This window comes from Eumetopias jubatus, unplaced genomic scaffold, assembly GCF_037043125.1.
Source record: "Eumetopias jubatus isolate StellerSeaLion01/CBP00866 unplaced genomic scaffold, mEumJub1_p1.0 scaffold_7, whole genome shotgun sequence".
Classification (NCBI taxonomy): Eukaryota; Metazoa; Chordata; class Mammalia; order Carnivora; family Otariidae; genus Eumetopias; species Eumetopias jubatus.
The window spans coordinates 12,773,143-12,785,902 of NW_028274813.1; the positions used below are offsets into that span (position 1 = coordinate 12,773,143).

Consider the following 12,760-nt stretch of genomic DNA (forward strand, 5'->3'; position numbering starts at 1 on the left):
GTGTGGCTCTGTGTTTTGATGATGAACAGGAGCTTGTGCCGGGCCGGTGTGCCCGTGGAAGCCAGGAAGAGGGCCCAGAGTCTGGCTTATTAGGAACAATCTTCTTGCCCCTGAGAAGTGTGCCCTTAAAGACCACAAGGGCTGGCTTCCCTCCCCTGCCATCTTCCCGCAGTCCTGCCCCCCCCCACCCTGCTTGCCAAGGGACGGGGTGGCAAAAGCATCCACCGTTGGGGGTTAATGAGAGATTCTTGGGTTCTTTCTCCAAACTTTTATTTTTTTCATTTCTCCCTAACTCTGATCTTGTCTTGCATGCATACGTTTTTATTTCTGTATTTATTACAAAAACCTCATGTCTTTGAAATGAAGAGGCGAGAAGTAAGCGAACAAAGGAAAACCAACCTTGTAGCCATTCGATCCTGTTCATGCTCCCCATTCCTTCCTTGAGGGAACAGGCTCCGAAAGGCCCCCAAACCCTATTTCACATGGCAAGGCCACGTCCTGCTACTTTGCTTCTATGCTGCTGGCTAGCCTCAGAGATGAGTTTTTCAGTCCTCTCTAGAACGTGGGGGTTGCCGGGCACTTGAGCTGCCAGCCAGCACTTGGCTTTTCCTGGAACTTGAAGAGCTTGGTTAACACCAGGCCCGGGCAGGCGTTCCAGCACGGCCAAAGGCCGGCCTTCTGCACAGCCAGCGGGATCTGCCTGGATACCGGCCTTTGTTTAGTAAACTTCTTAGCGCTGGTCTGGACACAGAGACTGCTCCCGGGCTTCGGAAACCACGCCATGGCTTCCAGCGGGACTGTGCCCTGTGGCCGTGGCCGTCTGCGGAGGAGGGACGAGATGTTATTTGTGAAAGGTCTTTATGGTCACTGATAGGATGTGGGCTTTGAGTTTTCCTTCTGGTGGTTGGGAGGGACCCTGCCTCGCATCCTGTCCTGCCTGGGCTGCTACCTTCTCCCTGATAGCCCGTGCGAACGCCGGGTCTCCCGCTGAAGTCTGGTGGTCGATTCTGCTTTTTCTAGTCTTCTGGTGTTGGATGCTCGGGAGAATTAGCTCTCCCCTGCTGTGGCCTAGGCAGGCTGGGTGCGGTGGGGAGCCCTCGTGGTGGGTGATGCTGTCCGAGGGGCTTGGTGTGGCTGTTGCCGAGCTCTCAGTCACCTGGGGGCAGCTGCCTTCCGTCACCGGGCAGAGGCTTCTTGCTGCCCACACGGTGCTGCTGGGGGGTCCACGGGATGGGGGCAGGCTTGCTGTGGGTGGTGGACAGACACTGGGCTGAGGGGTCCACGGGTCAGGCTGCGCTTGGGAAGCCTCTGCCCATTTCACACGGACATGTGACTCCGTACCTGCCAGAATCCACCTGTGATAACCATTTATTTAATAATTGAATAAAGAGGTTATGTTAATGCCTGGTGGGGGCCGCGTTCTGGGTGTAAGAAAGCTAGGTAAGGGTTTCACAGGGTTTGCTCTTCAGACGGGGAGGTGGCAGGTGGAGGTGCCTGATGGAAACCACGTGGACCGGGCGGGACAGGTGTGTGGAGGGTCCCCATGGGCCCACCCGCCAGGAGTGTGCCATCCACTCTGTTCCTCGGCAGTGCCCGGGGAAGGTGACCCTGACTGTGAAAGTAGTAATAAACCGCAGTTTTTGATGTAAGCGGAGCCCCCAGGAGGGCCCCCAGAGCTGTGCCACGTGTGGGTGAGTCTCGGGGTGTCTGCACTGAGGAGACATGTACACGGGTCGTGCTCAGTGCAGTGCTAGTTTCAAATCAACGTGACAGCCCCATAATCACCCTTAGGGGATGGGTGTCTTTTTTAAATAAGAAACTGAGCAGAGCATAGTTGGTGATTGACTCTAGCACATAAGGCAGAGGAGAGCAGCATGTAGAATTAGTAAGGAAAAAATACATACGTAGGCGTGGTCTCCATCCCAGCAGGGAAGGAAAGTGAGCCCGTTCTCCGTGTTCTTCTACCCGGGGATTCGACGTGAACGGTTTAACGTGGCTCGTCCAGGCAACAGGCACTACCTGCTTACCTGGTTAACCGCCTGCACACTGGCGTGCTGGCATCACATGCTCAACCAGATAGAGCCTTGCTCTGGAAGGAACTGTGACCATTAGTAATGACAGGGATGGTAGGGAGTTAGGGCAAAGCAGGCGGTGACCAGCCCGGGACCCGATCTGAGTTCTTTGACTCCGCTTGTCTAAGCCTGTTCTTGTTTGTAAGATGGAGAGAATACTGTCCTCTGGGGATTCGGTCAAACGATCGTGTGCTCTGTGTAAGGGCAGTCATGGTCTGTAGGCATGAAGGGCATGTGGGGAGGGCAGAATTAACTCGAATGGGTACATTCTCCAGCCTGTGAGGGTTAAAACCTCAGCCTTGCTGGCAGTTTGCAGATCCTGGGCCTCTGTGGTTGTGGAGAGCGGAGTTAGCGAGACAGAGAAGACTCTGTCATTACTTTTCTCTGGTCTTAACAGGTCATCGCCGCACCTTCCGACGTCAAAGCCAGGCAGAGGGTGTGCAACTGGGGGCAGGAGGAGTTCCATCTAAGAAGGGACTGGGTGTCCCCTTGCCCAAATCCCCACCTTCATACCGAAGCGATCATTGATAGAGGACAAGCTTTATTTTCTGTATCCAGAGACCAGGAAGTGTGAACGTTCAGACGGATGCCTCTTAGAGAATCAGAGTAGAGCCACAAAGGACCCTAGAGATCATGTACCAGGCAGGGAAGATGGGTTTTGTAGCATGTGTCATCTTCCGCTGATTGGCAGTGGCTGTCATGTGCTTTGTTCAGAAGGATTCTGAGGCCTCATTCCAGGCTCAGTAAGCAGCTGATGGGAATGATGAGCCATGTGTGCCACGGACACAAGATGAGAGAGGGGATTTTCCAACCCTGATGTAATCCAGCCGCCACGTTTTAGAAGTTCATGTACTTTAATTGTCAAACTACCCTCCTGTCCCCATGCCCACCCTCACCACACATGCAATATCAGATAGTTTCCCTTCTGTTTTGGGAGCTGACTGCTGCAAACATCTGTAGCTTTATATGTAGCTTAGATCAGCAGATGCTTTCTGGCTCTGCGAAGAATGGCTGCTCTGAGTTTCTCTGTGTCGAGACTTCAAGAAGCAGGTAGTAAAGTAACTAAGGTTTTTCTTAGACTCAGCCATTAGCTCAGGCTGTCATGGGATTCCCCCTGGGGTTGCGGGTAGATGCAGAGAGTGTTGGATGTTTTCAGCCCTCCCCCCCACCCCTTGGTTGCTTGTGACTCATTCAGTACAGAAATCCACATCGTTTCGTACCCTGCCCCCATTTCTCGCTCTGAAAACCTGTCCTAGTGAGCTTAACCAGGAAGCATTTATAATTTGACAAACGCCCTCTTCCCTTATCTCTGGGCCTTGCATGTGCTGATCCCCGCACCCGAAATGCTCTGGTTCTGCCTCCCACATCGTTCCTCATCCTTGGGTCTCAGCTCAGAGGTCACTTCCTTGAGGAAGCCTTGCCTGAGCCTTACTTCGAACTAGATGTCCTTCCTCTGGGTTTCCATAGCGCTTATCAGCTTTTTAAAACTGCTGATGGTCTTGGTGTGAGCTCAGAGGACTGTGTTGATTCCAGTTCTGTGCTCAGCAAGCCCCCAGCACGTTGTCTGTAGGTCTATTTCTTTGCCTGCTTAACTGTGTCACTGAGCCAGCCTCACTGGCAGGGACCCAGTACAGAGTCTTCTGGTATGTTTTGAAACTATTCAAAACCCACAATCTGGCGGATTTATGAAAATAGCAGTAGTTCGCCTTACTGTTGAAATCTTGAGAGAAATTTGGTAGCAGCTTCCTGGGAGAAACGAGGGAACCTGTGCTCTTTTTTATTTATTTTTTTAATTGCATAGGAATCTGTGGAGGGGTAAAAAATCACAGGGTGCGTTTGTTGTAAGCAAATGTTTGTATTTGTTTCGCCTGGTGAGACTGAGCACGCACAGCATTGCTTCGTTTGAACTGAGGGCACAGGTGGGCGCCTGGGTAGCGTCTGCCTTCGGCTCAGGTCATGATCCCGGGGTCCTGGGATGGAGCCCCGCATCGGGCTCCCTGCTCAGCGGGGGGGGGGGGGGGGTTGCTTCTCCCTCTTCCTCTGTGCTCTCTCTCTCTCTCTCAAATAAAATCTTAAAAAGAAATGAATGACGGCGGAGGCAAATTTCCTAGGACCCCGTTCGTCGCCGAAAAGTTAATTTTAAATAATTTTTTTCCGTGAAAATTTTTTGAAGACCCTCTCCCTTTAAACGCTTTGCCCCGACTCTGTTCTAAAATGTAGCAAACAGGAATTCCATACTTTTCTAACGGGTGCGAGCGAGTGAGTGAATGACTCACGGTTGGCATTGTGTGTGGCTGCCTGGTGCTGAGGGAACAGAACCCTTTGTTCTTTTACCGAGAAGCCACAGAATGTAGTTTGAGCCCTTTGTGTGCGTGCGCACGGGGTTTCTGGTCTCTTCCCTGCAGTCAGGTAGCTGACTGATGCTCCTGATGTTGGCAGTGGGACTGTTGTTCCCGCAGTCAGTTTGCTGTTTTTATCCATCGTGAGCTGGGGAACGTGGATCATCGGAGTTTAAATTTTTATCCATCGTGAGCTGGGGAATGTGGATCATCAGAGTTTAATTTTTTATCCATCGTGAGCTGGGGAACGTGGATCATTGGAGTTTAAGTTATTCTAAAGTATGATATAATTAGGACCTTTGGGGCCTTTCCTGTGAACAGAGTATGTAAAGATTCACTGTGCGAACTCTGACTTCTGTCTGAGCCGATCTGAGACCTTCCAGGTGCTTTCCTCCTGCATGTCTGCTGCCTGCTGGTTATACATCAGGCGCGTGGCCTGTGGAAGGTGAATCATCACTGGCAACACCTGGGGGGGGGGGGCGGGTCTGCACCTTTTAGGTGCACCAAAGGCTTATGAGGGGCACTTGCCGGGTGTCTGGGGACTGACCGAGGGGACAGAGGTGAGAGCACTCACCATGGGCTGGATGCAGGACTGTGGCCAGGGAAAGATTTTGGTGAGACTGATTGCAGGCTTTGAATGTTCAGGTGGGCATTTCCTTGTTATCAAAACTAAAATCATGATTGATCATCAGCTCAGCTTTAATGCAAAGGTTAGTCATTGTGGTCATGTATTTATTTATGTCTATGGGTTAGAACCTCTTGGGCCAAGGAAAACGCCTCCAGTTAAAAGAATTCATTAGTCTGAAAATTTTCCCGTTTCAAACATTGATAAAGTTCTGGACCTTATCAGCAAAGAGAAGTGCTTGACCATGGTACACAGATGTGCAGTGCCAACCCTTAAGCGTATTCTTAGGACTGTGGATCTGAGTGCTCTGAAGGGTCCCTGAGGCCCAGCCCCCCAACCCCCCCTGCCCACCTTCAGCCTGGAAGGTGAGAAGGGGGAGTGCAGTTTTGGTTGAGCTAATGCCCAGCCCCCACACCTGAGACTCAACCATGATCTTGGGAGAAGCTGTGTTGAGCTATTTCTCAGTTGAGAAATACCGGGACAAGATCACATGTCACTCCACATACACATTGTGCCCAGGGACTGGAAATGAACCACAACACTAATTCTTGGGACTCAAGCTCGGTTTTCTCGTCCTGGCGGTTGTTGGGGATACGCTGGGCCATATTTGCACAGAGTGAGCAGGTGCCACTAAGTCTCTCGAGAAAACCATGCTATTTGTGGCATGTTGCTTCTCTCCCAAATAGAACAGGACACAGTAAGAATTCAGGAGAGCCCTGTGGAATTTTTCACCTGCAAGCAAACTTGCACATCACCCAGTTCATCACACTGTAAGGTATGGAAACCGTTTCGTAGATACGGAGACCAAGCCTGCGAGACGAGAGTTCGGCTTGTTGGAGTCACAGCTCTTTGGGTGACGGAGCCAGTCTAGAGCCCAGTGTCTGATTCTGTTTATTTACGTGATCAAAACTGATTAGGCCGGCAGATAAGGATGCATTTGGTCTCAAGCATAATCAGAGAGACAAAGTGCAAAACGGCAAAATAAGATTTTTTTGGCCTCTCCGGCAAAACGGAGAAAGAGTGGGAAGATAGAGACGTGGGATGATGTTTTTCGGTTATGAGAAAGTAGAACGGGTAAAGCCCTTCTGCAGGGCCATTTATTAAAGAAGGAGGTAAGGATGTGCATAATTAGCCACTAAGGTGTTCCTGTAGCCGTGTTCAGATTAAAGTAGCGAAAACTGGAACCTCTCAAAGAGGATTGGTTGAATAAGTTTGTGGCCTTTGTACAAAGTCAGTATGAGACCATCAAAAATGATGCATAGAGGGGCGCCTGGGTGGCTCAGTCAGTTAAGCTTCTGCCTTCGGCTCGGGTCATGATCTCGCGGTCCTGGGATGGAGTCCCCGTGTTGTGCTCTGCGCTCAGCAGGGAGTCTTCTTCTCCCTCTCTGTCTGCCCCTCTCCCCGCTCATGCTCACTCGCTCGCTCTCTCCCACTTTCTCTCTCAAATGAATAAAATCTTAAAAAAAAAAAATGACACATACATGTTTGGGATCTTCTCTAGAACACTCCAGCCAAACACCGAGAGAACGCGGGGGAGGGGGTGAACCGATGTGCAAACTGTTGATCATGTGAAGCAGGGTGATGGGGGTGGGGGGTTGGTTCTGCTGTTCTCCCTTGTCTGTTTGACATTCTGCGTGATGGAAAGGCAGAGTTATATACAGCCTTATTTTGGAGCACTCGGTATTTCCCATGGGGATTACTCTCTCCCCTGTGCTTTGCAAAAAGAGCTGCTGGTTCTGAAGTTCATTCATTATCATGAGAGGATATTTATGCTATCTGAATGGAAAAGGGCCGCAGATAGCTATGGACAGAATTCTCATTTGTTTAAAAAAATCAGCCCATACAAAGAAAACAGATGGGAGTGTGCACACCTAGATGGTTATCGCTGGACAGAAAGACTACTGTTTCTCTAGCTGGGTTTCACTTCCCCTCCCCCCTGCTGCAGACACAGATCACTGGTGAAATTTTATGAACAGTTGAGTTTAACTAGATATGTTGCTCTTTTGGTTTAGGGAAGAGTATGGAAGAAATAAAGAAGCTGCTGCTGCTGGTACTGGGCTGTGCCGTCCAGGTAGGAATGGGGCCCGGGCCGGGGGGCGGGGGAGGGCCTGCTCTCAGCCATCGTGGGTTTGCAGTCATGAGGTAGGAGTTCTTGGGTTCCTGAGAGAGTGGTGGCCACCATGTCTGGCACAGGGCACCTTGGGCCAGAGGGCAGGTGGGGACCCGTGAGCCAGGATGCCATTAGCACCCTGTCCCCAGTATAGAAGCATCTTGAACTACGGCCTGTGGGCCACATTCACCTGCCACCTGTGAAGTCTTATGAACACAGCCATGCTCGCTCCTTTACATATCCTCTGTGGCTGCATTCACGCCACAGTGGCAGAGCTGAGGCCAAATGGCCCACTGGGTCTGAGATTTTTATTTATTTTTTTATACATTTGGCCCTTTACGGATGAAGTTTGCCAGCCCCTGGCCTAGACCGGGTGTTCCTGCCCTTGTTTAAGAATCCCCTGGAGATCTGATTAAAGTACAGACTTCAGCATCCGCCCCCCCTCCCCCAAACTCCCCAGCGTTGTCAGTCTGGGATGAGGTTTTTCAAAATCACTCCCCAGGTGATTCTGCTATAGGTCTGATACCGGTAGTCTGAGCAACTTCTAGAGAAGCCTCCGTGGGAGGGCTGCCGGGAGGACAGGCGCTTGCTTGGTTATGAAGGAGGAAGCCGGGAGAAGGCTTGCGTGGCTGGGCAATTCGTTTTGAAACTATTCTTTGGCGGTGGGGTGGCCCTAGGTTGCCCTCGCAGAGCTTCCATTAATACCTGTAACCCTCCGCAGTGTGAGAGGAAAGAGGAATTTATTGAAAGAATCAAACAGCTGGACATTGAGACCCAAGCTGGGATCGTGGCCCATATACAGGAGGTAGGTGTGTGGCTCTGTGGGGCGTGGCTGTGGACGGCCGCTCCTGTGGCCACCCGGAGCTGGGCATGCTCCACGGGGGAAAAGCTTAAAGATCATGCTTCTGTTAGGATTCAGATGCCGCAGACACATTGATTCTATTTGGAAAGGTAACGATCAGCAAGCTAAAATGGGGTAAAAATAAAAAAAATTTTTTTTAAACCCTCAATCAAGTCTTCTTTTGCCTCCTCTTCTTGCCTAATATGGACTCAGACTATTTTTAAGAGCTACCAAGTGGTTTAGGCTCAGAATTTGATTTACAGACCTTGAGAATGTCTTCTGGCAAATGTCACCCTCCTTCGAATGGTTGATCTTTATAGAGAGAGATTCTCTGCTTCTGTCAGTGACGTGGCAGACAAACAAGCTGCCCCTACTTGGGGAGTTAAAAACTGGCAAGTCCCAGAGGGCTTGTGCAGAGACCAAGTCTCCTGGATGGATGGGGTCAGGAGGTCTCTGCCTGAGAGCAGCCCCTCCACCATTGCCCTTAGGTGGACGTGGTTTCCCTGGAAAATGAGCCTGGAGAGGCAAGTGCCCACCTGAAAATTGCCTTCCCTGACCTCCACGCCACCCTCTCTCCAAAAGGAGCTCTGTATGCTTTAATCACCTTAGGAGATACGGTTCAGTCTCCAGTGTAATTGGACAGATGAAGTAAAGACACAAAAAAGACAAGCGCAGGAGCTTGGAGGAGTGGGTGTCTAACTGGCAGAAGCAGCTGAGGGCAGAGCTCCCCGTGCTGGCACCGGGGACAGGCTGCTCCTGGGCTCGGGGGGCTCCCGCAGCTGCCCAGGGCGCTGCGCGTGGGGGCAGTGAGCTCTGAGCCAGGATTTAAAGGAGATAGATGCAGCTCGTTGCAGGTAGGGAGGGGGGAAAGTCAGTAATCTAACAAATATTCTGAACTGCCCGTATCAGGGGCTGACCAATGGTGAGCCTCAGAATGGTTCTGCTTTTTAATTTTCCTTGCACGTCTGTGTATTTTGAAAATTGTGTTTATCCTGGGGCCTTGAGACTCGCCAGGTCTTTCCACTTTTTGCCTTTCCTGCTCAGACAGCAGGATGTTAAAAAAAAAGAGCGAGAGAAGCGATGTGGCCAGAAAGGAGTCCTACATGTAGCCTCTCATGTGGTGACTGGTGGTGGGGGCCGGGCTTCACCATTAGCTGGGTGCTTCTTAAATGTTCAGGTGTGCGGAACTAGGGGAGGATGGGCACCAACCTTTAATTAAAAAGCTCCTTGGGGGACTGACGTGCTCCTGGGGTTGAGCCCCTGTGCCCCCTCCACAGAGGCCTTTCCCCAGCCTTGGTTTGGGGGCGGCCTAGAACCCAGCCTCCGCTCCGAGTCCTGAGTGCACCCTGAACCGCAGGATGAGATTTTTCCTGATCCTTCATGATCAGCTGAATCTCAGTGTTTCCTTTGTAAGGTGGGGGGAAGACAGGTAAGAGGGGGGTGCCTTTTGAGAAACTAAAGGGCCCTATCTTTTGTTTTTGTTTAACTGTTTTCTGTCTCCAGGTACTGCTCTGAAAAATTTAAGAACTTTTTTTGGTGTGCCTCACTGAGTGGATAGCCCTGGTTTCTTTTTATTTTCCCCTGGTTGAAGCCTGAGTCCACGAATAATTCTCTTCCCAAAACTGAGACATCAGATACTCAAAATAGATCTTCTACCCCCTTGGGCAGGTCTGGAGGGGGAGGTGGCGGCAAGGTCAGGCTGGCAGAAGCCATAGAGAGGCTGCCCAGAACAGACAGAGCTGGGGGCCTCCGCTCACACCTGATGGAAAGGGGAGACCAGATGATCTTAGGTGACCTGTGGGGATGAGATACAGGCTTACCTGAAGGTCGTTTTAGATTATGACCTATTCCCCCCCAAATAAAATTGTCATGTGCCCAGCATTCTGATAAGACTTTAACATTTGCCGTATTCACATTTGATTTGAAGTAATAACACAGGGTCCTCCGCCTCAGAGCCCCTGAGGCTTCCCTTCCTTGTGTTGGAAGTTGACGGTGCTCCAGGAACAGTATCTGAGGACTGTTTAGGGAAAGACTATATTGTAGGAGCGCTTTCTGGCATTCAAGCAAAACCCAGGTCCTCTTAAAGGCGGTGTTGAAAGCGGGAGGGGTTTTGGAAGGGAGCTTGCGGCAGAGGATTTGTCAGTAAAGGGTTGATGGTGTCGGTGGAGTGAGTTGGCCAGGACCCCACCTCGCCAAACCCGGGGAGGTGGATGCTCCCGGCCGGCCTCTGCAGTGCCTACCTATGTGCGCACAGGTGACCCACAACCAGGAGAACGTGTTCGACCTGCAGTGGCTGGAGCTCCCGGACGTGGCCCCAGAGGAGCTGGAGGCCCTCTCGAGGAACATGGTGTTTCATCTCAGGAGGCTCATCGATGAGCGAGACGAGTGCACGGAGGTGCGTCACCTGACACCTGCGGGAGAAGGTTCTAGAAATGCTTAGCTCTTGTTGGGGGGAGGCTCCTCCAGTCACACGCTCCCCACTGGATATTTCGTCTCTTCTTAAAAACTCGCACCCCCTTTTCTCCTGCCTCCCTCCGTCGTGGTTTCTCGCTCCCAGCCGGCCTCTTCTCTCACTTTCTCCTTGTCTTCCGACGTGTGTGGCCACGTGTGCTGTGCGGGGTGTGCTGGTGAGACCTCTGCTTTCCCCCCTCTCTCCGCCCCACCACAGCTGATCGTGGACCTGACCCAGGAGCGGGACTACCTGCAGGCACAGCACCCGCCCAGCCCGCTCAAGTCCTCCAGCGCCGAGTCCACCCCCAGCCCCACCAGCAGCCTCTCCAGTGAGGACAAGCAGCACCTGGCCGTGGAGCTGGCCGACACCAAGGCCAGGCTGCGCCGTGTCAGGCAGGAGCTGTGAGTCTCTGGTGACCCCGGGCTGCCTTTCTGCTGTTGGGGGGGGGGGTGTCTGTCATGCGGTCTACTTCTGTGCGGTGCAGCCGACGGGAGCGCTCTGACGTGGGCCCCGGCATCAGCGGGCTCAGCTCCGAGCGGGGTCGCTATTTGAATGTGGACTGGTCGCCCCCCTGTCTGGGCTCCTGCCAGTCCGGGTTACAGATTGTCTACAGAGGTAGCCTCCTGTTCACACGAGTCCAGTTGGGGGCAGGAACCCTCACACGGGGATGTTTTCTTGGCTGGAGGGAGGATGCCGTTCACCCTATCGGGTAAACCTGCTGTCCCCTCTTTCCTGCAGCAGGTGAATATCACTTCACCCCATCTTGGGAGCTACCCACCTCCCCCTCGCTGCCTGCCTGGCTATGGGGAATGCATCTTTGGCCAGAGCCTCCTTACCTGCCCTGCACCCTCAGAGGGAAATCCAGCAGAGTCTGGTGGGTGGGGTTGGAGAGCAGGCTTTAAAAAGTTAAAAATGGGAAAAGCATTTGAGTAGAAATGTTTTTGCAGGCTCCATCTGCAGACTGCCCTCCTCACTCCCGGAAGTGTCCCCTTCTCTCTCCCTGCTCTGGTCTCATGAGGTGGGGGGCGGGGGTGTGTTAACTGAGGAGGCCTCACCACGGTTCCTCCAAATCGCCGCCCAGGGAGGAGAAGACAGAACAGCTTGTGGACACCAGGCACGAGGTGGACCAGCTGGTGCTGGAGCTGCAGAAAGTCAAGCAGGAGGTGAGCGGGAAGGCCTGTGCGTGTGTCCGGGGGGGGGGCGGGGTGGTGCTGGTGGCTGGGACTCTCCCCAGTAACTGTGGCCTGGAGGTTTGGGAATGCAGCATCAGAAGCTTCCAGCAAAGGCCTCTGTTTCTGTCCGGCCCAAAGCAGCGCTGCCCGAGAGCCACTTGTCCTAAGAACTGCTTTGGGGGGTGACCCTGTGTCTTTGTGACAGTGTGTGGGGACCCCCCCCACACACACACACACGGACCTGCCCAGCCACCAGAACCTGGCTTCTCCTGGGACGTCCTGGAAACATTACACGGCAGGCACTTGGCTCCCTCTTCCCTCCGCAGAGGGATACCCTAAGCTGGGTTCCCCTGCCTTTTCCCACCTTCCAGAACATCCAGCTGGCGGCTGATGCCCGCTCTGCTCGTGCCTATCGAGACGAGCTGGACTCCCTGAGGGAGAAGGCCAACCGCGTGGACAGGCTGGAGATGGAACTGGTGCGCTGCAAGGAGAAGCTGCATGACGTGGACTTCTATAAGGCCCGCATGGAGGTGAGCCCGCGCCTTCCAGACGCACCTGCAGGGTTTGGGAAAAAGGGAGCCATGGCACCTCCGCAGCGATGCTTTCCGCATACCTCAGCCTATCTGTGCTGCCCCAGAAGGCCCCTCTGTGCTCCTTGCCTGGCTGGACGTGTCAGAGGGGTGAGGGAGGGGAGGGAACATGGTTCTGTAATGAAGAGCTCTGATTTCTTTTAGGATTTTTCCTTCTCCTACTTCATACCACCATGATGACCTTCTACTCAAGGATTTTTCTTCTTCTTCTTGCCGTTTTCTGTGGTTAACTCTTGCCAGGACTCCATTTCTTCATCCTTAAAATAGAGATAGTCCTACCACTTCATGAGTTTTTTTCAGATGAAAGAGGCAGAATTCCTGGCACTTGGGCTAGTCCCATTATAAGCCCTCAGTCGTGGAACCCACTCAGATCCTGAGGTTCTGGGTGGATGGCAGGGGGTGGGGAGGGCATTCAGGGCTAATGGGAGACTGGAGACCAAGACCCAGGTGGGGTCACTGATACTTCAGCCCCTCACCCGGCAGCCGCAGGTTCTGGGGCCCTCTTTTCCAAAGATTTGGGGATTTTACCCCCATCACCAATCCCAGGGGCTCTGGAAGT

The 12,760-nt window shown here is 52.7% G+C and overlaps 1 protein-coding gene across 1 annotated transcript in view; it reads left to right on the plus strand.

Moving 5' to 3' along the window:
* Window positions 1-12,760, plus strand: part of CCDC88C (coiled-coil and HOOK domain protein 88C) — a 125,094-nt gene that overhangs the window by 55,582 nt on the left and 56,752 nt on the right. Inside the window, exons 5-10 of the mRNA XM_028098298.2 lie at window positions 7,049-7,107; window positions 7,868-7,951; window positions 10,242-10,382; window positions 10,656-10,840; window positions 11,521-11,602; window positions 11,983-12,141. Of these exons, the coding sequence (XP_027954099.1) occupies window positions 7,049-7,107; window positions 7,868-7,951; window positions 10,242-10,382; window positions 10,656-10,840; window positions 11,521-11,602; window positions 11,983-12,141 (710 nt within the window). The remainder of the gene's footprint in view (window positions 1-7,048; window positions 7,108-7,867; window positions 7,952-10,241; window positions 10,383-10,655; window positions 10,841-11,520; window positions 11,603-11,982; window positions 12,142-12,760) is intronic.